The 25,508-nt window shown below is 45.5% G+C and overlaps 1 protein-coding gene across 1 annotated transcript in view; it reads right to left on the reverse strand.

Moving 5' to 3' along the window:
- Positions 1 to 25,508, reverse strand: part of ME3 (malic enzyme 3) — a 384,512-nt gene that overhangs the window by 207,948 nt on the left and 151,056 nt on the right. Inside the window, exon 4 of the mRNA XM_069203992.1 lies at positions 13,632 to 13,781. Coding sequence (XP_069060093.1) covers positions 13,632 to 13,781 — 150 coding nt within the window. The remainder of the gene's footprint in view (positions 1 to 13,631; positions 13,782 to 25,508) is intronic.

The raw sequence follows: 25,508 nt of genomic DNA on the forward strand, positions 1-25,508 counted from the left end.
GCTCTTTTGCTTATTGGCCTCCTTTCTCTACTTTTGACGCATTATCACTTTTTTAGGGTCAATATCTTTTACCCTGCGCAATTTCGCACTTTTCTTTAAAATTACTTGACCTATAAAAATGAACTTCTCTCCACCCAACGTTGCACCTTGCTAAGCCTTGAAGTTATCCAATTTTGGTGAAACCCTTCTTTAATATGCAAGTCTATCACTTAGTCCTTAATTTTTTGTGCGCACATTGACATTTCATATTTTCTTGTTAAATTTCTTTATAGGGTGGTGGTAAAAACATAGAGAACATTCATAACGTAATACAAAATGGATATGGTTTAGAAACGTCTGTCCTTTTTTCAACCATAGTAGCTTAGACAAAGTGCATAGGGACATGAAGAGGTTATTCTGAAATAGGTTCAGAACCTCCAGCTGCATTTCAAGAAGGGACATCCTAGGAGAGAAGAGATAATAGAAGACTACAGGGCTTGGTTTGGCTGATATCAATTCATCTTTTCCTTAAGGCTTTAAGAGTCTTTGGCCCAAGTATATGTATGCATTCTGATCCATACTATACATTTATTACTGGTGACCAGCTTAAGTTGTTCTGGTTTATCACAGTTGCTTGCCACCGCTTGCATTCATCTCTGCTCCTGAGCATTACTGGCCACCCCTTCCATGCCCTGCTCAGGGCATTGCCAGTTAGAATATCATCTGAGCTGGGCAACAGAACTCATGCCACCTAGAAATGTGGCTGTCACATGTTCTGCCCAGTTGGTACCCTCCCACCACCAACACAGTCAATTCACTGCCCATGCAGGAACTCCAAAAGCTGTGAAAGTATGCCCCATCTGAGTGACATGCTACAGCGGATTGGAGGATCTACTCCACAATTCAAGGATCCTGGAATTTGAGGATTTATTGCAGGATTTGAGGATCCCTCATTCTAAAAAAGCTACATCCATGTCAGTTCAGAGGTAACCCTCCAGTGTGTTAAAGCACATATCTTGGCCATTGTTAGTTGTGTTGCCAGCCATCCAATGGCTATGCTTTGCTAAATGTGCAATATCTGCCATATAATGTAGTACAGCAACACCAGAATTTATGTAATTTGGGACAAAGTCATAAAGCATTTAATGTAGTACACTTTATCTGATTACATTTTCAACATCTATCATCTGGGAGTCGACTTGCAGTGTCAAGACTAAATGAGGATTAATGCTAGTTGGGTCACATCTTAAAGTATGAGAATTTTAGTCTGGCCTCCCTAAGGTATTTACAATGTGTATCTAAACACTCTTGCCAATAGCCTGGCATATGTTCTTCGCCTAATTGATATTCCATATTAGGACTTGGTGGAATTTAATTTACGTGGGCGTAATTTGTGTAATTTGGGGAATTTCACATTACACTTGTTATGTAAAATTCCTGAAATTACTCCACTTTGTGTAATTGCATGCCATTTGCGGTACACTTTTACTGCAAACATACCATTCACTGTAAAAATATACTGCGAATGTACAGGAACAACAGAACATAAGTGGCTGTTTGCAATGGGGCTTTTTTTGCACTGAAAAAGTGAGTTGATGCATTTCACACTATAATATACTGCGGGGGTGGCTAAGATGGCAGGTGGCTAAGACGTGTTTCACCATCTCTCTGCTCCCCGCCATGTATCGCATCGACCAGCGCCCTTTCTGCCAAAACGTCCATCCCCCCCACTCTCCCCATCTAGGGAGGTGACCACAGTGGCTGCAAGGGCACCATGGGAGCTATCGCCTACCTCCGACATTCCCCTGTCTTGGCAAAACTGATCCTGGAGCCGCATCCGCAAAAAAAGGATGGCAGAGGCGGGCTGCACTGGATAGTGAGCGTGGCCCCTGAGAACGAATCGGTGTTGTAGCTGGAGAGCAGGGCTGAGTGCTGGACTGTCGGAGATCCTTAGCAGCAGACCTTGCAATGGCAGTGAGTGACCCCCACCCGCTGGTCAAGGAGGGAGCCTAATGCACCCCCTGGCTTTTGTTCCCAACAGGACGGCTGCCTGGCCTAGTGGTGACACCCGGGCCCTGACAAGGAGGTGAACACCTTCGCAGATATCAGAGCCTGGGCCTGGACTCAATATATTAAGGGCCCGCGTGCATCCACCTGCCAATGAATGTGCCTATGGCCTTGGGGCCCCTGCTGCGGGTAGAGCAGCCTACCTGGGATGCCCAGCCCGCCCGGTGAACCAGCCTAGACAAAAAGACCTAGCTGCTCACTAATCCTGCACTGGGCCCCATGCTGAACAGTGGTTTTTGCCAGTGGCACTCCTGGCTGCTCTTGACAGCGAGCAAGGTGTACGGGGTGGTATCCTACAGCACCACGAAATGAAGCAAACACTATGGGGATGGACTCCCTCCGATGCCCCATGCGTTCAGTGAACGCATAGTGCCCAAGCCTGGGACGTACCTGTGGAGGCATGGTGCACCAACATAGCGACTGATCTCCTCACTTCCGGCAACTAGTCCCTTTGGGAGCCGGTGCAGACATTGCATTATCTGTCTCACTATCTGGGGCCCCTCGGTGAAGCCTAGTGGCATCTGAGCACCCTTGTACCTCCTCTGGCTATGGGCACCTTCTGACAAGGCGTGGTCGCTGCAGCTACGTCCACAGCCCAGAGCTTAAATGACTGCTCCCCACAGGACCTGCTGAAACGGCCTTCAGGGGGACCGGCAGGAGACAAGGTGCCTGGAAGCAATCCTCAGCAATCGCCGGAGATGGAGGACAGACAGCCCGATGTGGCATGCTTTCCTGGAGGCCTTGTTTCCCTCCCTTCAGGACGACCTAGAGGCGGTCAAGAAAGACCTCTCCTCCGATTTACGGTACGTACGCCGCAACTTGGACAATGCCAGTGAGAGGGTCTTCACACCAGATGATAAAGACAATGGTTGCAGCGAGGAGATAGAATGGCTCTAAAAAGAAATCATTGGGCTCCAGGACCAGCAGCTGGCTCTTCAGGCACACACAGAAAACATAGAGAATCGCACTAGGCCTCTCCTGAAAAGGAAATAAAATTCTATAGACTTCATCACGTGGGCCTGCCACGACCAGTGAAGAGCCCCCCCCCCACGCAGATATATAGATGTCTGCATGACTTCCAACTGAAGGAATCTATCCAAAGCAAGGCTCGCGCCCTGCAGCCACTTCAGTTCAGGGGTCATACTCTCCTGCTCTTTCAGGAGCTTACGGCCATAACGTTTCAGAAGCGGTGAGACTTCAACCCCATTACCACCCACCTAAGGAACAATGGCATCTCAAGTTTCGTTGAAGGGGAAACTTCACCAGCTCCAACCCTGCCAGGAGGCCTGCCGTCTGCTGGGTATTGAGGAGCCCTCCAAAGACGACTGCCCAACTAACCCTGGAGACCGACAGAGTTGGCCGAGGAAACATCAACCGAATTGCACCAGGGGTGTTGGGCACCCGGACCCAGAGACTATGGACTTGAGAGACAGGCTGTACTAGAATCACGGTCTGGAGACACTGACAAGTTGGACTCATCCCTCAGGTTCAACCTTATTCCTTTTATGGCAGAAGGACCCACATAGGTGAGGGCAGACCAAGGAAATCCTCCCGTTTTGAATTGGAATGATCATCTTGCTTTGGATGAGGTGGTCTTCATTCCCAGGATACCTCTCCAGTTGCAGCTTGCCCGTCTGTTTCACGTATTGCTTTCTGTTTCCATGTTTGATGAACCGTCATGTGTTTTTGATGATGAGGTTTTTATTTTGTCTATTCGGGGGGAGTTTATGGTTAACCTGGTACCTTAAGCTGACAAGGTCTTCCCCTGGCCACCTGTCTAACTCGGAAATGCACGGCTGTGGCGCCCAAAGATTCCATAGGGTGTTCTTCCCAGGCCCTCAAGAGGACTACTTTAGGCACTTGCTTACTCCTCTTAGTTGTTACGGAAATCAAAATCCTTAGTCCTAATGTTCAGACTTCAACATACCCCACGAAGATGGTGGGCGTTCTGTGCCTCCTCGAGCATTCAAGATGTGAAGTCTGCCTCCTACTGGAGACACATTACTCTCCAAAGATCTCCATAGGATGCACTCCTGCTGGTTCCCACGCCAGTTTTGGTCCTCTGGCTCTAGAAAAAGGGTGGAGTCCCTTCCCAGGGCTTCAAGAGGGATACCCTCTCCACTGTAGCGGACGTAAAGGGGCACTTCTTGGCACTTAAGCTTAAAATAGGTTCCTTCTACTTTACAATAGTGAACTTCTATGCCCCCAACACACACCAAGAGTTCTTCATCTTGAACTCACTGGTGTCGGTGCTCTAGATACTGCCATCCTGGTGTGGGGTGGGGAGGAATTAACCTGGTTATGAATTCTGAGTCAGACCAATCCGGACAGTGCTTGGATCAAAGGGGAGCTTTCTAGGCCGATGCACTTAACCCCACACCTAGGGACTACACATACTAATCAGCAGTCCATAACACTTATGCACATATTGACTATTTGTTTGCTAGCACTTATATCTGATGCAGCCACCCCCCCCCACGGTCCCTCTCTGATCAAGCCCCCTTATCCCTTACACTGCACCTGCCCTCCCCTCGGCCTACCTGCTCCCATTGGCAGTTATGGGAGACCCTACTCCGATCCCCCGCAATGGTCTCTTCTATCCGGAAGATGATTGTGTCTTACCTCCAAATCAACAACACTGGGGAGACTCCCCTGGTGTCAGTCTGGAAAGCTTTGAAATTGGTGATAAGAGGATGATTAATAGACGTGTCGGTGGCCGATAATAAATGCTACCATGAGAAGCAGCACAGACTAGAGAACACGGTCTGTGAACTGGAAGTACTCCATACATGCACTGGAGTGCACAGAGTCTGGCGGGAACTTAAGGAGAGGCGCCTCCTCAATCGCTTAGACTTGGAGAGGGCAGAATACCTGATTCTGCTCCTTAAGCATAGGTTCTATCTGGGAGCAATAGGTGTGGATATACACTGGCAAAGGCTTACAGAGCAAAACCCATGCGAGATCTGTGAAGTCGATCCGTACCCACACATCTGCGGAGACCTGCTCTGTTGAGGGCATAGTTTCAGCTTACCGCGCCTTTTACAGCACCATTTACGAAGCTGATGGAGACCTAACTGGCGACTCCTCGATCTCCAACCCTTACCGCCCTAAGCCGCATCGTTGGATTTGCCTATTCAGATAGAGGAGGTGATCTCAGCAATAGTTCATCTTTAAAGCATTGAAATCACTTGGGCGGGACAGCTTTAACTCACAATTTTACAAAATGTTCTATCATAATCTGGCTCCTTTGCTTACCTTTCTGTTCAGCTCCTTGGCGGAGACGGGCTTGCTTACAGATTCTATGCTGGATGCTGCCATTTCAGGGATACCTAAGCCAGGTAAGGACACAACATTGTGTGGGTCATATAGGCCCATCTCCCTCCTAAACATAGGCGCGAAACTCTTCACCAGCATTCCGACACACCGCTTTAACCCTCTAATGTTAGGCCTGATTGATCCGGACCAGGCCAGATTTATTCCCTCCCACCAATGCAATGACAATACCAAATGTCTCTTAGATCTTATTGATAAATGCATAAGACGCATCGTTCGCGCAAAGAAGTGCTCCTCTTATCCACTAATGTGGAGAAGGTGTTCAATCGTGTTCACTTGCCACACCTCTTTGAAATGCTGTGTCATTTCAGGATTGGAAACCAATTCTGTAAATGGGTTCAAACATATACAGTGCCCTTAGAGCCTCAGTTAGTGTCAACAATACTTCTTCTACCTCCTTCCCTATACAACGGGGTATGCGTCAAGGTTGTCCCTGTCCCCTCTTGTTTTTGCTTTGTACATGGAGCCCTCTGCTCAACGATTGCATCAGAGCCCTGGTGTAGGAGGGGGACCAACACCTCCTAAGCCTTTATACAGATAATGTTATCCTATCCATCAAAAACCCCCTGACCCTCCCTTCCTGTGCTGGTAGTCGAACTCCAAGACTTTGGTCAGATGTCAGGATATAAAGTGAATCTGCAGAAGTTCCAGATTTTGAACCTCTCAGTTAACACTGCTCATGTACAAACCCTATGGTCGTTGTTCTCATTTGAGGGGACAAAAGACAGCATTCCCTACTTGGATAGCTAATAATAAAATTGGCAGCGAGTTGAGATAAACAATGCACCTACCCCTATCACCTGTTAAAGTGTACAACCCATAACAAGTATAAAACAAAATGTGATCATTCCATGTGTGCACCGATCACAGCACCTGCCGCCAAAGTGCCAGCCCAAGGGGATTACAGATAATTGATATTTTGATAGTGCACCACTTTTTAAATATATCACAAAAGTCCAAACATTGAATGATGTCACATTGTTGTCTTCATTTTATTAAACTTTTCTTGCAACAAGTTCATAAAAACATCAGCCAACGCGTTTCGTCCTCAACATAGGACTTCTTTAGGGCTTTTATGTTTATGGCTTTTCAGGACAATCACCATCATGGTTGTTGGAATCACTCATATCCATACGGTGTGGCCTAAAAACGTCCCACTCCTTAAAAGCCGTACAGGAACCGCTTACCTCTGCAAATTTGAATATGACCACGTCTACACACAACCGTAGTGTTACACGCCATAGCAGCAGACAATTAAGGACGAAACGCATTGGCTGATGGGTCAGAGGTCAGAACAAGGACAGGAAGACAGCTGCATCTCTTGAATGATGGATTCTACTTACACAAGACAGGCGTCTTTTATCTGAGCCATATGCCTTCTTGACCCAGGAGGACAGCCCACCCAAAACTAAAGGACAGGTTCACTGGGAAGCAGAACTAGGCAGAACTTTCTCTGCCAAGGAGTAGAGCAACATTTTCTACAGAGCTCACCAGACTACACACAATATGGCTGGAACTGAAACTGCATGCAAAAGTGTCTTCTATTGGTGACTGACCCCACCTTGAATTCATAACTGGAACGCAATGCGTTCAAAAGAGTGCCAGCGGGTCTGTGGCGCCATGGGGACCCTCGCCTACCTTCTGTGGCACTGCCTGAAGCTCACCCGGTACTGGAAACAGGTCTTACTAGACACTTCAATACCTCTATTTCAAGGTTTCCCACCTACACAATACTGGGCCTCCCGGATCCCCTGACTTACTTTTTGAGTGCCATCAGAAGGAGACAGATGGCTTTAGCTTTGGCAGTGGCTCATCAGGTCATTCTATCCCACTGGGGCACCAACAAACCACCAGATCACACCTCCTGGTTGCACAAACTTTGGATTATACTAGGGATGGAGGAGCTGGCTTGGTCCACAGAGTCAGATTATGCTACATACCTGTGAGCTCCCTTCATACGCCTCCTTTCTTCTGAATTCCGAGAATTAACATGCCCTACTTACCTGAAACTTTTGCAGTCAATCCCCAACCAGTCCCCTGAGTCAACCACAGTGTCCATTAATAACTCCACACACTGTGCATCCACATCATGAATCAGCACTGCGCCACAACACATGCCTAATTTGACGTTACAGCACTAGGATTTGGAGGGGGGGTTGTTTTATTTTGTTCCTACGAGTACACTTTTCTTCATTGACTTATAATTTTTGCTGGCCCCAGGGTCGCAGGCGTTTACTAAACGATTGTCTTAACTTACATTCATTGCTTACATGCGCCTGACCCAGAGGGATGTAGGCGAACACGCCGTGTAATCATTGGTGTAGACTTTACTAATAAAAAGAATTGTTCAATGAAATATATTGGAAAATAAAAGATTTGCATTTCACATAGTTAATTTCTAATTTTGCTGACATTTCACGTAATTTTGCAAGCTTCACACACCATTTATTCCCAAAGTACCTTGCCACTTTTACTTGTAGGGGTGGAGGAAATGTGGTTGGCTATTATGTTATAAACACCAGTTATTACTCCTCTATATTTGCCCCATTTTTTAAAATAGGTCTTACTTGGGGACAATTATTGTCGTCCGGTATCTCATATATGATCTAGGCATTGTGCTACTTGTCTATATTGCCAGTGGCACGAGTCACTTAGCTCAAAGTCTTCCTTGACCATTGGGAGGGTTTGAATCTCTTCACAAGCGAAGAGGTATTCCACTCTACTTATGCCTGTTTCCGCCCATGCTTTTTAATGTAAAATGTCTTTCATAATGCCTATATCAGGACTGTAGCCCAGACTTGCATTAGCGTATAATCTTGGATGAATACCTCATTATTTCTGAAAATGGTTGCAGTTGTTGTGCATAGAGGTCATTATTGGTTCCAGGCACATTGTGGGTATCATACTAATTTTACATAAGGCATTCAGTAATTTGTGTGTACCGCTCAATCTCCTTTCCCAGTGCACCCATGGTGGAGGAGTCTCTTGTGGAGGGAATCAATACTGCTAAAGACAATTGATGAGGCAGGTAATAACTCCTCATTCAGGGTAGCAGCAAGCCACCTGCTTCAGTATGGGTTTACATTTTGGTCGCTTTTAATCATGGCTTGCTTCCCCCCCCCCAAACAAATACTCTTATGTCATTATCAATACAGGAGAAAGAGTATCTGCGTATTAATAAAGGGACCATGGGAAACAAATAACTGAAGTGCAGTGCAACTGTCATTTTCATGACTTCCACCTTGCCTCAACTGGATAAGTACAAGTGTTCCTACCAGGCCATATCACTCCTTCCCCATGACATAAGGGGTTCTAAGTTGTTGGGGTTCATTTGTTCTAGGTCTGGACTAAATAATATATTCAGATATTGTAGGCCTTTTGATTTCCATCTAATGGGGAAACCAGATAGGCATGCTTTGATAATTGTTTGGCAAAGTGGCAATGCTTCACATTTCGACCAGTTAATAGTGTATCCTGCAAAATATGCGACTGTCTTCAAGTCATCAAAGCCTCCAGTGAAATAGGGGCATTGCGGAGGGTCAGAAGGCAAAGAGAAAGGATTTCATTTGTCATCTTTGTGGGAGTAATGCCTTTAAACTTCTTAGAAGCACGATTAGCTGCAGACAGGGGTTCCACGCTTGTAAAAATAACAAAGGAGTTAGTGGTAATCCTTGATGTGCTCCCCTTTTAATCGGAAATCGTTGAGAGAGAAAGCCACCACAATTTAATTACACCACAGGATTTTCATACAACCTTTTCATGTTTGATATCAAGTCCTCCTCAATTCTGCTCTCTCTAGGGGCCCAAAAAAGTAACCTTATTCTAAGTGATCAAGAGCCTTCTTGGCTTCCAATGAGAGGACAACAGCTTCTATCAAAAGCTCTTGTGTGAATCACAATACGGGAGTAAGGGTACAAAGATGGTTTGTCAAGGTGTGACCAGTTACTAAGTCCATATGAGAGTCATGTATCGGTGTTGGCATTGCCTTCTGGAGTCTGATTGCCAAGATTATGGGTAGGATTTTTACATGACTATTTATCAATGAGACACAGTCAAACAGATCCTTGCCCTCCTCAGGTCTGAGATAAGAATGCCTTATTGGTGACCTGCCCCAAGGATCCCCTTTCCCCTGTTTCTTCATATGCAGCAAATAACACTGGAGCTAAGTCTGATAAACCGGTCTCATAAAATTCTCCCAAGAACAAGTACTTGCCAAGTAACTTACAAGTTAGGAGATCTTTTACATCTCCTGTAGTTCCTCTAATGATTTCTCTCCATCTACCAATGCTCTGTCCTACGCAGGCAATGAGGGAAGCTCAAGTAATCTCAGAAATTTCTCTTCTGCTTCTATCATATCTCCCACTTTCAGACTATAAAGTTACGTAAAAGGAGGCAAAGTTGTTTGGAATATCTGTGATTTTCGTGGGGTGGGTGGGTAAGTGACCCAAAGGGTGGTGTTTTGCAGGGAATACACATCTGTGATTCTTTATGCCTCTTTGGTAAGTGAATAGTTTCCCTGCCTATTCCCCTCTTTCATAATGGTGTTGTTTCAAATTGATTAAGTTTTTTCCTGCTGCTGATTTAAAGAGTGCATTCAACACCATTTTCTACCTTTCAGGGTCTGGGTATTGGGATTTAAGCTATTGTATAACTTGGGTTATTGTTATTTAAGCCATTGTATAACTTGTTTTAATCATTGCAATCCAGCCAAGACTTCCTTAATCTTATAGCAGTCACAGTAGACTCCCTCCACATTCCTTTGCATGCCACCCAGAGCATCTCCGTTGATATAACAGGGGCTTCTTTTTCCAGTTTATATGTAGTGAGATATATTCCTGGCTTCTTCTTTTGCTGGGTATCGACTGAGCGAGTGTATAGTTTGTGAGTGCATAGCACAGTAGGACTGATCAACTTCTGGAGCCCCCTCGAGGCACTATTCATATAATTTCTACCTAGATCATTTGGATTTTTCACCACATCATTGCAGGGACATACTCGTATTATTTGGAGCCAGGGTGTATAAGAGGGGCTATAGTAAAAAAAAAAAGAAGTGTATATCCCTCTATAGGACATTTGAGTATTCACTAATTCGAAGAGTAAGTTTCTGGAGAAGAAGATAGTTTCTGTAGTCAGTCAATATTCAGCAGTCCTACTTCTGACATAAGCTTTGATCCGGTTTGATCAGACCTCCCAATCCGCTCTCAGCACAATGGACCTTTTGGAATAGGCCTAACAGGTGCTCCGACATGACTCAGTACTACTTGTTGCCCTGTTCCACCCCCCTGCTCACTGCAGTCATAGGTGCATTTAGTACAACATTCATGCTTTAGAGAAGAGTTGCAGGTATTTTTTGTGGTTGCTGTAGTGTATGGGAGTGAGCTGAGGGTTTCTTTCACCTTCAGTTTCTGCATGCCCCGACAGCAACCTCCATATCAGCCAACATATACCACCCAGAGGCCAATTACAGTGAGTCTCAAACCGACCAGAAACTATATGATTTGGGGTTGCTTCCTTACCAGAACAAGCAAAGGGGATACACCCCCAAAAGTCTTGAGGTAAGTATTAGTGACCTGTGCGTGTTATGTCATCAGGTAAAAAGGATCAGGTAAGTAATCTCTATTTGGTCAGGACTCAGCGGTCCAACTGCTACGTAAGTCGGGTACAAGAACCTCCATGATATGCTTGTGCCCTGGAATCCACAAATGAAGAGTTGCAGTACTGTCTTAAATAGGCCAATGACACTCTGGGGCCCACTGTACAAAACTATGATCAGCTGCTGCAACAACTGTTATCTGTTTCTTCCTCTCTTTGCCTCTAACTTTAAGGGAGAGGTGGCAACTGCTCCATTAAATATTTTTTTCTCTTGTTATAGTGCTTGCAACTTGGCCTACTCTACTGGACGTAATGGCACAAGCTGCCCATTGTATTAGTGTGTCTCTTTTTCTCCATCACTCATCCTATGAGATAAGCTCAAATAGGCAGTCCTTGAAGGGCACGTAGGATGCAGCAGACCAAAAGACAAAAGAAAAATTAGAGTATTATGGATCACCAGGCACGGGTAATGAAATACAGATGGTAGTTAAAAAGTGTATGAGTGTATGATGTGTAGCAATAATGATTAGAATCAGAAATCAAATATTCAACCATTGCAACCTGTGAAAATACTGATGAAACCATAGGTAAAGGTTGCAGTATATATCATGGGCCCAACTGATGTGCCAAATGAACACAGCGTATTTTTATAATGGTAGTGATGAATTATTTCTCTGCATGATTGCATGCTAAGTTTAGGAACAAGGATGCCTATTTGTAACAATCAGATCCACAGAAAAATGATTCACTAGTGAGGATTAGTCAGAGAAGCTGGTGTTTTTGGTTAATGGTGCACACTTATGTTTTATGGACATGATGACGTCTCAAAGTATAGGTTAGAAGAATCAGTAAAAAGGGTTATAAGGATTCAGATGGCATGGACAAATGGAAAACCATATGTGGAGTTGGTTACTCTGATGTTGAGGGCTTATTGGACAACCAAACATGATGCAACAGCGTATTCCCTTTTTGAATTGTTCGGAGGGAGAAATCTGAACTACATTGATAATAGGTGACAGTTATGCTGATGGCGTAAATGAAAAAGAGGAGTAAGAACAAAGGAAAAACCCGAAGAGTGTAGAAAAGAGTTTGGTAAAAGTGGAGTGTGAAGAAACTGGATGTTGTTGAAAATCGGAAAAATCTGTAAACATTAAGCAAGTTCTAAAATTTGCAAAAGGATGAGGAAATGTTCGGAACCTATGCGAGTTGTGAGGGCTAGGGAGGAATTATGTGACTGTGGATGTCAGAATAAAAACAGAGTTGTGCTTTGCGATGAGGAAAAGAGTGAGACAACTAGCTGTGGACTGGAAGGACGAAAGGAAGGGAACTATGCTATGGAATCAGTAGTGAATAGAAAAGGCACAGGAATGAAAAAGGTGAATGCAAAGTAGCTCCCCCACAGGAAGGGTGAATTCTGCCACCAGAGTGAGTAGAATCGGTTCCCCTTTGAGTTTACTTTAGTGCAGGTGGTTAAAACAAGGAGGTTTTTAAGAGTCTCTCTAAAGATGAGCAGGATGTGTCTGTGTGTGCAGGCTCCCTAGACTAATGATGGAAAGCAGCCAGCATTGTGAATGGCGAGGTTTCCAACTCTCTCTGGTTCACCACGGCCTGCGCTAGTGTTTGCCAGAGTGAAAGGATTTCTTGAATCTGGACACGCCTTGCTCTCTGCTAGGGTGGGCCTACTTGCTGCGGATGCTGGAGTGAAGACAGTGAACAGCAGCCACCGCAGCCCTCACAGCCTCACAGCGGCATTGCTTACTAAGGGGTAACATGCCTTTGCACCAGACAGTGAATGTCCACCAGCATAGCTTGTGCATCCCTGGTAAGCATCGTATTCCGTTGCCCCAATCACCTTTTGCCCTTGCTTATACGTGAACAGGCTTCTTGGTGGACACAGTCGTGGACAGTCACGATGGCCCCGTCCTTTGAATTACTCATCTGCTAGAAGTTTGCCATAAAATTAATTAGTATGTTCAGCTGGCCTCCTCACTCCTCTCACTTTGGAGGAATTTTATAGGACAGAAAATATATTACATCTGTGGCAAGCAAAATGTAATCAACACGCTTACAAATATATTCCTACTAATGATGGAAATGCAGTCCCAAATAAATTGCTTCCAATGTGCAATTAGTGGCAGCCCTGGGTCAGTGGTGCTAGAAATACAATCATATCCCTGAAAAGTCTGAGACAGTGGGTAGAGTGGTCTTTTAAAAACAGTTGCATGAAGTCCAAGATTAAATCAAATATTTCAGATTCACAAAAACAAAGGTGCGGCAGAGTTAAGAGGAGATGCTGAATGTTAATGTTTATAATTGAATGGCGGTAAGAAAGGCTGCTTCTGTGAACCTTGAAATGGAACTACAAAGGCAGTATAATTTTTAAAGTTGGGTCATCATAAAACGAAGGCAAAGAGAAGATGAAAGAAGAGATGAAAAGTGACTTTTTCTGAATTTCAGAACAAAAACGCTGTGTTCTAAATGTTCAACACAAAATCCCAGAAAAACACCAGCTTTCTTGGGAAAAAATAATACACAGAACACAGCATGGGAGAGCTGACCACTTTGAGCAGAGCCACACTTTTACGAGCTGGCCACACACAGAAAGGCGTGCCCTGCAAACAAAAGCACATTCACAGATCTAACAGGCAAGTGGTGCTCACCGGGGCCTCCTAAAAGCCAGGCCGTACTGCTGACAAGCCAGGCCGACTGTGGGCGTGTAGACTATTGGCATAAAGCGCTCTATGTCAGACGTCAGCACTCTGTAGAACAGCTTCTCGTTTCTGTCCTGGAGGGTCATCAGTATAATGTATCTGAAAAACAAAAGAAAATTACTTTTATGGTGCTTTGCAAACTCACAAGCTTGATCCAGCTGATGAAGGGTTTAAGGAAAATTAAGCACGTGCAAGTCATCATTGCATTTTGTTTTTATAGGAACAAGTGGTCATAACACCATAGGGCTCTATTGTGTAATGCTCGGTTGATGTTTACTGCAACAGACCATTAACACTAATCCCAGTAGCGTCTTAACAACGCCAATTAAACAATAAGATTAACAATTTAGGCGTCTCGTGAATCAAAAACATACATGTTCCATCTCCCCACTGAAATGAATTCAAGCACAGAAGTTTTTCAAAAACAACACACACAATAAGCTAGACGTGGCAAATGTGAGTTCCCAAAAGATGAATATTCTACACAATGAGAAGCAGTTGAAATGGAAGCAAAATACTGACAGACTGACACAAAGGCACAGTTGGCATCCAACAATGGGAAACTGCAACATTTGAAGAAGCCATGGGTGCAGAGCTGCTGGTCACCAGAGGTCGCGTGCACCTTGGCAGGACTTCCATTCCTGGGCCCAAGCTTGAGAGTCCCTGAGTCCCCTTTTAACTGCTTCATCTTATGAAGAAAAGTTAAGAAAGTGTTTATGTCCATACCTGCACTGTCAAAAACTCTGATGCCACATAAGTGGGCTTGTGCTAAGAACATAGAATGAAAAATAGAGGGCTTTTTTACCTCAGTCCTTGGAGTTACCAGGACAATCAAGCATTTTCTAAAGTGAGATTGATTGTGTTTACCACTAACCAGGACAAGTGGCACACACCCTGAGAGAAGAGCGGCCTCCCAAGACTCCATCACTTGCAGGTTTGCTGTGGACGAGCAGTCGAGGCTTAGATTAAGGAAGGTGGTATAGGGTTGAGTCGGGCTACATCACTCATGGTCATCACAATAAAGATGTCAATATCCGACTAGATCATGAACGTTTGGCCTAGTAAAAAAAACAACACTTTAATATTACCTCAATACATCTGACAGTATGAGTGTCAGATAGTGAAAGACTCCAGATTTCTTGGGTTTGCTGGGAACTTCCACGAAGACAAGTTTTTCAGCAGCAGAGCACGCAAGCAGAGCTTATACAGGTCCTTCAGGCTTATTCCCAGCCAAGAGGAAATCGGCAGCGCTGAGCTCCACATTCTGGAATCACCAAGTGGATTTCACACAGCTCCGTCAATGGGTTCCACAGACCTTCCTCTAGCTAGAGTGGAGCCCCAGCTTAAATGTCCAAGTTTAGGCAGCGAGCAGAAGTCTACATGAAATCAGAGTCTGTGCCTCCTCCGGTCTAAAAATCCAACCTACAAACTTGGGCAAGAGGGATTTCTGGAAGCCCATCCCTTGCCATCTTACCACAAGGAACTGTGAGAGTTACTGCCTAGAAGCAGCATGTCATGTACAATCTTGAAGAACATAAGCCAACGAGCAACCGTGAGGTCACTCCTCTGCCAGGTCATGGAGGCAAAGAAAGAAGATGTAGTGAATGGGACTTTGTTGTTTCCCTGCCAATAGGAGCTGTCCTCCATCTCTTACTCTGTTTCACATGAGCAAATGGTCGTGATCAGCCCAGGGTAATTGTGTTCCTCCACAGAGCACCTGTTTTCAAACAATATTATTCATGCAAGCATGCTCCAAGTATGAAATAGTTACTGCAATAACCATGAACACAATGTTCATGAACATTCACATGAATAAAAAAAATATATATAATTTTTTTTTTGAAGGAACTGTTTTTTCCAGGCCACTGGATGTAAGGGGAGAGGCATGTAAACATCATACAAGTGCAGCAGCTGCTTCACAATATTCTGCCTTACCACCACCATTCAGGGCCTGTGTCAACCTACAACAGTTACACCTGACACTCAAAAGATAATAGCACAACCCAGTTATTTGGGAGCCTTTACTTCAGCAAACCCTGCCTTGCTACAAAACTCTGTGGAGTGGTATGGGAGTTCTAATTAATGATGGCTATCATGTCACAGATGCAAGTAGAGATATCATTTTACCATTAAGCACCCTGTAGCCACAGACTTGCAAACACAACATTGAAGCTTGGCAAGAGGACTATAGAGGCATCCACAGTCTTGAACACTCCATGCCAGGATGCACTAGGAAGCCCACGGTAAAATGGCTGCACTTAAGTGCAGCTCTGCCGACCCGGAGGCATAATCTGCCAAATATCCTTCCATTTGGCACACATTTATCCTGCTTTCTGGGGGATATGTGTGCATAAATGTGGTGGTGGAGGGAGCGGATCTGTAACCCTCATACTGAGGTGAGGGTCAAAAAGCGAGAGCGACAGAGGCCTGTGATGGCCCTGCCACGTGTGCGGCAGACAGAGTGAAGCTGAGGCTGCTGGACGCGAAGCTCCTGCTGGGCACCTGGGTGAGGTGCTGCCACTATCCTGGCTATCGCTTTCCGCTGTCGGAGACTGCAGTGATATCTGAGATGGCACGGCAAAGCAGTGGGGCCCTGACTGACCGGAGTGCCTGAGCACGTGGGCCTGTGATGCCTGCCTGGAGAAGCACATCTGAAAATAGGGCGACTAAGAAGAAAGATGCCCTGTCGGACAGGCTAGCTGTAGTGCACAGGCTGAAGTAACCTGCCTGGAGATACAGGGAGATGGGTGGCTCGGTCAAGGCTAAGGCCCGTGCTTGTCAATGACATTGAGCTGCGAGGGCTGGGTGAGCCTGCCTGGAGGTGCATGACTGCATTGGGGACTCTGAAAGACCAGGAGACAGCAGAAGACAGTTTTCTGAAGGTCAGGGTGGATCCCACTAAGGTGAGCCTGTATACCTTGCAGGCTTGCGGAGAGTACTGTGGAGCTTGCGGTGGGGAGTGCATGATCATATTAACCAGCTGGGACTGTATCCCGAGTTAGTATTAATCATGACCTGTGATAGCCCTGGCACCCTGATTTCTGGTGCATACTTTTGGACTCAGTGCCACTCCCTGTAACGACATCTGCTGCCATTACTGCAAACTGGCCAGACTGGGGATGAACACTACTGGGAAGCCTAGAAACTGAAACTGTAGTGTGCGCTTGAGCGTGGTCCCATTGGAACTCCTGTGATTGTTGGTACTGAGAAAATGTACATAAAGTTAATCATACACCATAGCTGCTAGGCATCTGTTTATCTTTATTATGTTGCCATGTGCTCGACAAACCTCCTGAACTTTGATGATTGACCTTGTGCTTGCAGCCTTGGGCTGCAATCTGCTTATCACTGCCATATTACTTTTTCCAATTACAGTTCCAAGAATTGTCGTGCTTAATCAGTAACTGCCAGAACAAGTTTGTACAGGTCGTTGCCACCTCCTGCCAGCTGCATCTGTACCTTCTCCCACCACACGTGTATCCCTGAAATATTCTGAAGACCACAGAGGACCTTGAATACGATAGGGGTGGAGTAGTCCTCTGACTAAGCAGTTTTGTGTGTATAGAAGGTTGGGTGCCCCAGAGTGAAGGGGCAGCCTCCGTAGGATAGTCACTTGACTGTCCTGGGACTCTGTATTAGCTCGAGCTATAATCCATGTAATAAACTTCTCTTTATTCCTCCAGTTGGTGACTCCGTCTGATTTGTGAACTCTCTGCTAAATTGAACCGGAGGACATAAAGGGTGTCCCTCCACCGCTGGGAAGGAGACCCCGGGTGGGGGTCAAATCTTTCCTGGTTCCTCAGTTGGCGCCCGAACAGGGACCAGAGTCAGGCATCCAGGGGACCGACCAGGTGACGGAGGACTCACGATTGGATTTCCAAGGGAGGCGCCCCCCACCAGATTCTGAGCTTCGTTCTCTGTCGTGGACCTGCGGATCTCCACTGTGTGTCTTCCAGCCGGCTCGACTTCTCCTGGCGCTGTCTGAATTCGGGTCTCTGTTTTCCGTGAATTACTGGAGTCCCCAACTGCTGGACTATAACAGAAGTGTCAGGTAAGTACGGGAGTTGAAAGATTCCGGTCTAAAAATAGGTCTGTGAGTATTGTACGTTTTCTATTGCTCTTTGCAAAGATCGACGTCAGTGGTAAGACTGACCTCAGTTGTCATTTAAGTATATAGGAAGCAAAAGGCATATTTGCCACTCATTTGGTGTATTCAAACCACTGGTGTAAGAATAAAAAAAAAAGAAATACTGGAAGAATGCCAGCGTTCAGTTGTTGCAGGAAATTGTGTTGTTGTCTTTGCAGTAGGGACTCCCGCCTGGAGGAAACATGCCCCCGCTCCTCCGGCCGGGACTCCGAATCATGATATATATGTTAAATATGGCATAGGTCCGCTTATCTGGTCTGATATATGGAGAAAAAGAACCAAAGGTAGTTCTGATTTACAATGGCCTATTCACGGGACATTTGATAAAGATAAATTAGACTATTTACAGGAACGTTTGTTTGTGACAAAAAGTAGACCAGGGATGTTTGATTCACTACGGACTTGGCAGAAAGAAGCAGACCAAAGACATAGGAAGGCAGAGAAAGAATTACAGAGACATAAGACCAGGACGGTGACTGAAAAGGTATATGACTTTGACGTAGCTGAACATCAACAGAAAATTTTAGAACATGACCGAAGGCTTCACTTACAAACTGATAAGTGTTACCCTTCCAAGACAGTAGTGGATAAGCCACAAGAGGAAGACCCCCTTTTAAACGATATGTTAGATAAACCCCCGTTATATACTCCACCAATATATCCTACACTACATCCTCATCCTGCACCGGGTGACCCTATTGTGCCATCCCCGGTTGGATCTCAGGCGAGTGCTCCACCACCCACCACCACCCCTCCTGTCACCAGACCTATAGAGGATACACCCCGCCAGACTGTACCCATCCCTCGACTGGCCCCCGTTTGGCCCACCCCTGACTCCTGTTTAGACACCACACATACCCCCTGTCCCATGACCCCGCGAAAGCGCACCCTGCGCGGACACTTGTTCTCTAATTCACAAGAGGAAGATGTCATTGAAGACATGACACGGAGGTGGATGACTAAATGGAATGACTATGGGGTCAGGGACATTGTCCACACTATGAAACAATGGGATAGTTTAGTTCAGTTACATGCAGCCACCCTTATGTGCAACATTATAATACAAGAATATGAGGATGATGGTTCCTCAGCTCCCGCGGGACTGGTGGACCTCCGAAAACGCGCCTCTACTGGGCTGCCGTTTGGTTCTGGTCTACATGATTATGTTGTTACTCTTCTCGTATATAGGGACCGCCTGTGGACATGTAGCCCTTCTTTAAGGGCATCCATGTTTCCCATGAGAGAGTTCCGCCTGTCTGGCGAGAACCGGTGATGGATGACGCTGGCCAAGTTATTACCGCAGGGCATTTTCAACAAATGTGGGTACACACCCCATGGAAAAGATCTGAAACATATACCCTAAAAGCCGCCTTACCTGACCCCCGTAAGAACTCTGCAGGATATTATAAAGAATTGCAACAAATTCTTGAATCATGTACTATGACGTTGTCCGATATTGACATGTTAATGGCAGCAGTAGTCCCACAGGAAGTATGGTCAAAAGTACGGAGGCACGACCATGCTGAACTAGGGGGCACGTGGGACCAATTGCAAGCAGCAGAAAGAGACAGGGTTGGGGGAGCGAAACCAGACCCACTTATTTTGGCTCTTCCACTGCGTATTTTGGATTTCATGAAGACCATACTTGCACCACACAGGATAAATTGGGATAAATTGGCCGCCTGTAAACAGAAACGACGAGGGTGTTTTAGACTTTTATACAAGGTTTGAGGGTGTTTTTTCTGATTACAGCGGCCAAGACATGACCACTGAAGGGGGGATAAGACTCTTTGTTGACAAATTTGTGGACAATTTATTACTAGACATGAAGGGAAAATTGAAATTGTGTGAAAGTATGTGGCCAGTCTCTACTGCCACTGGAATACTGACAATGGCCCAATATTATGAGAACAGGGAGATAGAAGAACAAGAAAAGAACGAGAAAAAAACGAAGGAGTTAAAAACGAAGGTGTTATTTCAGCAGGCCTACCCGCAGCCCCGTCAACAGCAGTCCAGATCAAGGTCACAAGGACCTTCCAATGACAGAAGGCAGTCCCAACGCCCTCCCCGTTCTTCCCTCTCTTACAATCAGTGCGCCTATTGCAGGAGGGCCACTGGAAGAATGACTGCTCCAAAAGGACAACTCCACAGGCCGCCCCATGCCCCCATCGCAACAGGACTACAGACCACACAGTAGGTCTGGTCCTGCAGACAGACCCCGCCAGCAGGCCCCTTCACGGTCCCACAGTACCCCCCGCCCGATTTATTTTGATGCTTCATCCCAGCGTCAATATTTTAATGACAACTATGATGCGTATGAAGGTCAGGGATCCTCCTTTGACTAGGACAGCCTTTGACAGAGGGGGGTGGGACCAGTTTCTATTCCTGTTAGGCAGAATGGCCCTCACGTTGAGGTACAATTAGACGGTACTCCACATGATTTTTTGGTAGATACTGGGGCCACCAAAAGTTCTGTTAAACAGGAAGAGGTCCAATGCGTCCTTCTGTCTGGCAATATTAACGTCTCTATGGGTTTTTCTGGTGTTCCGGTGGCTAACCCCGCCTCCCAGCCGCTGCATGTTGCTATAGGTCCTTACACCATTAGCTCCCCTCTCATTCTTACTTCGGCATGTAGTAAGAATTTATTGGGTTTGGACCTATTAAAGAAATTGTACCCCACCATTTATTGCTCTCCGGATGGAGTTCATGTCACTCTAGGTTCAAATATTTCCCCGTCACAATTTTTGTCAAAACCACTTCCACCCGAACTTTCATGATTTGCCAGACATTTTATGGGCCACACATAAGGACGATGTTGGATGTTTGGACATACCACCGTATGTCATACGCTTGAAAGCCAATGCCAAATTGCCTCGTCTTCCCCAATACAAATTATCCCAACACATTGAACAACTCAAAAATATTGTGACCCAGTTGATTGATTTGGGTGTCACTGAAGAAACGCGTGGTAATGATTGTAACAGTCCTGTCCTTCCTGTTCATAAAAAATTATCTGATGGCACCGCGTATCCAGGACTCCGATTTGTTATTGATTTACGGGCGGTCAATAAGATTGTAATACGCCAGTTCCCTGTTGTTCCTGACATTACAACATTATTAACAATGATACCTGCCTCCGCTACTTGGTTCTCTGTTATCGATCTTAAGAATGCATTCTTTAGCATTCCCATTCATCCAGATAGTAGACACATCTTTGGGTTTTCACTGGGTGGTCGCAGTTTCCGGTTCTGTCGCGCTCCACAAGGCTATACTGAATCACCTAGCATTTTTAGCCAGGCCCTCAAGGGTCAATTAGATGCCCTTGTTTTTCCTTGCTCCTCGATGCTGGTTCAATATGTGGATGACCTTTTAATAGCATCCACTTCAGAACAAAATTGTAAAACAGATACTGTAGCCTTATTGAAACATCTTGCACACCATCACCATAAGGTCTCCCTCTCCAAATTGCAATATTGTAGACAGGAGGTTATATACCTAGGACACCTCCTGTCTAAGGAGGGACGTACCTTAACGGCTGAGAGAATACAAGCTATACGAGACATACCGGTTCCAAGGACACAGAGAGACGTTAGGGCCTTTATAGGTATTACCTCCTTCTGTCGTCATTGGATTCCTAATTATTCTCTTTTGATAAAACCGTTTTTGCATCTCACCCACAAAGACTGTCCTGAAAAAATTGAATGGAATGATGATTTTCAGTCTGGTTTTGATGAACTGAAAAATACACTCTGCACAGCACCTGTACTGGGTACGCCTGATTATCGTAAAGATTTTCAGTTATATGTGAGCGAGAAAAATGGATGTTCACTATCAGTGTTAACCCAAGAGCATGGCGGCAAACAACGCCTCAGTGCTTATTTTTCGGCCCTACATGATCCAGTGGCCCGTAAACTCCTGAGTGGTCTACGGGCAGTAGCCGGTGCAGCGGTCGCAGTGCGCCAGTCCGCTGGGATAGTCATGGATTCACCCCTCACCCTGTTGGTCCCACACACTGTTAAACAAAACAAAAACACAGCATTTTACTAATGCACGATTAACTACTTATGAACTGACACTTTTAGCTAGTCATATAATATTGAAAAGGTGCAACACGCTCAATCCTGCCACTTTATTGCCAATTACTCGAAAAACTGAAGATTCTTATGATGACATACATGACTACATTCTCCGGACGGAGGATGAAACAAAAGGGAGAGTGGACTTACAGGACACTCCATTGAGAGACCCTGATGGCATATTATATGTAGATGGCTCATGCATCAAGCTACCCGATGGCACTACCTCTGCAGCCTATGCAGTTACAACAGTTACCACTGTAGTTGAAACAGCTAGAATACCACATAACTCTGCTCAGGCCGCAGAATTAATAGCTCTAACACGAGCCTGTGAGTTAAGTAAAGGACTTCATGTGAATGTTTACACGGAGAGTCAGTATGCATTTGGCGTAGCACACAATTTTGGTCGCTTGTGGGCAGAACGAGGATTCCTCACTTCACATAGGACACGTATTCAACATGGGACCCTTATAACTAACTTACTTTCTGCCCTGGTGTTGCCTAAAACAATGGCTATCATGAAGTGTAGTGCACACAAAAAGGTGACAGATGAAACTGGACAGGGCAACGCCCTAGCCGATCAGACAGCAAAAGATACAGCGTATGCAAAGACAGGACACATGTATGTGGTAGATAGTACAGAGACGGTTCGTCCCCATGAAATATTTGGGAACACGGTAGAGAGTGTCAGGAAGATACAGGATGAGGCAACTGAACAGGAGAGAAAGGAATGGGAAGAAGGGAAGGACAAGTTATATGAACATACACTGTGCTGGACAGATCTGTCACAGAGGGAAACATGGATGTTACCCAATGCATTCGTGCGGCCAGTAGTGACTATGGCCCATGGGCCTGCACACGTTAGTGCGAAAAGCATCTGTGATTTGCTTGATCCGGTTTGGTCTAATAAACATATCAGAAGAGTAGCTGACCAACTGGTTCAATCCTGCATGATTTGTTTACAACATAACATAGGGAAGGGTGCCTCAGTCCCCGCTGGGCATTTTTCCCCACCGACGTATCCCTTTGAAGTACTACAAATGGATTATATTGAGATGGAAAGGTGTAACAACTTGAAATATGTCCTAGTTGTGGTCTGTATGTTTAGTAAGTGGGTAGAAGGTTACCCTACTAAAGACAATACTACCCGTACCACCGCAAAGGTACTTCTGAAGGAGTTCTTCCCACGGTTTGGGGTCCCAAGGTGTGTCTGGTCAGATAATGGGAGTCATTTTGTAGGGCAGGTGATGAAAAGGGTGTGTGAAGGGTTGGGCCTCCGCCAGAAGTTTCATGCAGCTAACCACCCCCAGTAAGCAGGACTAGTTGAAAAATATAATGGCACGCTTAAATTGAAGATGTCAAAAATATGCGCAGAACACAGTATACGGTGGCCGTACGCGTTGCCCCTGGCTTTAATGTCTGTCAGGATGACGCCTCACTCTAGATCAGGGTTGTCACCCCATGAGATAGTGATGGGTAGGCCAGCAAATGTCTGGGGGTTCCCTCGAACTCACAAGTACTCAGAACTAGAACATCCTGTTTTGATGGACTATTTAAATGAACTCACTAATTCTTTGCGTTCTATTCACCAACAGGTGCGTGAAGCACTCCCATCTGTATCCACTAATCCAGGCCACAAGATACTACCTGGAGACTGGGTCCTCACAGAATTTCCAGCGGAAAAAGAGTCTCGAACCTCGATGGAAAGGTACGCGACAGGTCCTCCTTGCTACTCGAATAGCAGTTAAAGTCGAGGGAGCTAAGAATTGGATACATGCATCCCACTGTAAGAAAGTACCCCTACTCGTACCCTCTGATGAAATAAAAAGTGGTGACCACCCGACGACTGAGGACCATTTCAGCAACACTACGCAGAGTGATAAAAAACAGAACAGTGTGCTGCAGGAGGTTCCCTCAGATTTTGGTCACACTGAACAATTGTTTCCTGACCATACCATACCACAGTCCACAAGATACGATTTCCGCCCACAAAAATAAGAAAATGAACAATGAACTGATTGCTTGTCCCCTGTATTAAGTCTGATGATCGCTGCAGGGCCGTGATTTTGACTGTCGGGGCGGACCAGAGTGTGTCAATAGGACTGCTGGAATCATCCCACAGTGAAGCAACCACCAGTCACGGGCAGCACCTAGGTTGGACTGAACTGCTAGTGGGACAAGCAATAAAGAGAAATGGATGTTATACAAGACAAGAGGAAAAAGAAGAAAATAAGTAATTTAAAAAGACTATTAGGCCCACGTATAGCTTGTCTCACCATAACAATACTATTTTTGGTACTTCTGTCCTGCATTGGGTGGGTAATACATGATTCCGACTCAGAGGTCTCACCAACTACGCCACTGCCTCCAGAACACAGCCATGTTTCCTTTCCACCCCATGAGGAAGGACGACGTAAGGAATATGAAAACAATACCTTCATATCTATGTTACATCAACATCAGCTGGCTGTAAATAGAACAAATTTTTGGATATGTGGCTTGCTACCGAGTTCCGTGCAAAGAAGGTTGCCATATACTGCATTCCCTTTTTCTTTTGATAGCTGCTGCAGCGCCTGGTATGAACTATCAGCCATTTGGGGTACCTCAATGGATGCTACTAATTCCGGACTATTGGTTACCCACCTATACCGGTTATGCTGGCCCACTGGAACGAGAGTTTATGGAACAAAGGAAGAAAAGTCAGAATATGCTGACCGACGAAATAGGTCTACTGACATATATTTTTTATCCTTTAATACCACACCCCGGATTGGCCGAAGATTTTTTGTAACACAGGTCAAGGCTCCACTTTGTTTTCAGAAAAGTGGTAATAGAAGTGTAGGTGCCAGTAACTGTAATGCTACAGTAATATTGAATGGAACTAATTGGCCTACCATGATACCATCACAAAACTCGTATTTTGTTTGTGGTAATAATGCCTACACCTCCTTCGTACCCACCTGGACCGGCACGTGTTACATTGCTTGGTTTTTACCACCAACTTATACAGCTGGCCCTCAACACCACAGGACTCGGAGAGGGGTAATATCTGCAGAAGATACCTCAGCACAAGAAGCATTGGACTACTTTAAAGGAGTCCTTCCATTTTGGGGCCCTATGATGAACAGTAGGGATATCAGACATCTCACACGAGTCGTGGAAGCAACAATAAATGAAACAGCAGGAGCTCTGAGTAACATCACTGCAGAGCTCGCTGCTGACCGCCTTATTACTCTTCAAAACAGAATGGTTCTTGACATTATCTTGGCAGACTGTGGTGGAGTTTGTACTTTGATCGGATCGAGCTGCTGCATTTATATACCAGACAATGCCCCTTCAGTGTATAAAGCTATTCAGAGGTTGCATATGATAGCTTCCACAATACACCAAGACGAAGGAACATGGTCCTTGACCGACTGGTTTTGGAGCTTGATTTCCCAATGGGGCTGGAAGATACTAATATTCCTTTTTGTGCTCGCTGCTGTATTCCTCACCTGTTGTCTTTGTGTACAGTGCCTACCTGCTTTGTGCGGTTGCTGTATGGCATCCCTTGCCCCCCGGCCTGTTCGCCCTCCTCAACACACGGCTATGCTGTCCCTTGAG

The sequence above is a fragment of the Pleurodeles waltl genome, chromosome 8 (assembly GCF_031143425.1).
Source record: "Pleurodeles waltl isolate 20211129_DDA chromosome 8, aPleWal1.hap1.20221129, whole genome shotgun sequence".
Taxonomy (NCBI): domain Eukaryota; kingdom Metazoa; phylum Chordata; class Amphibia; order Caudata; family Salamandridae; genus Pleurodeles; species Pleurodeles waltl.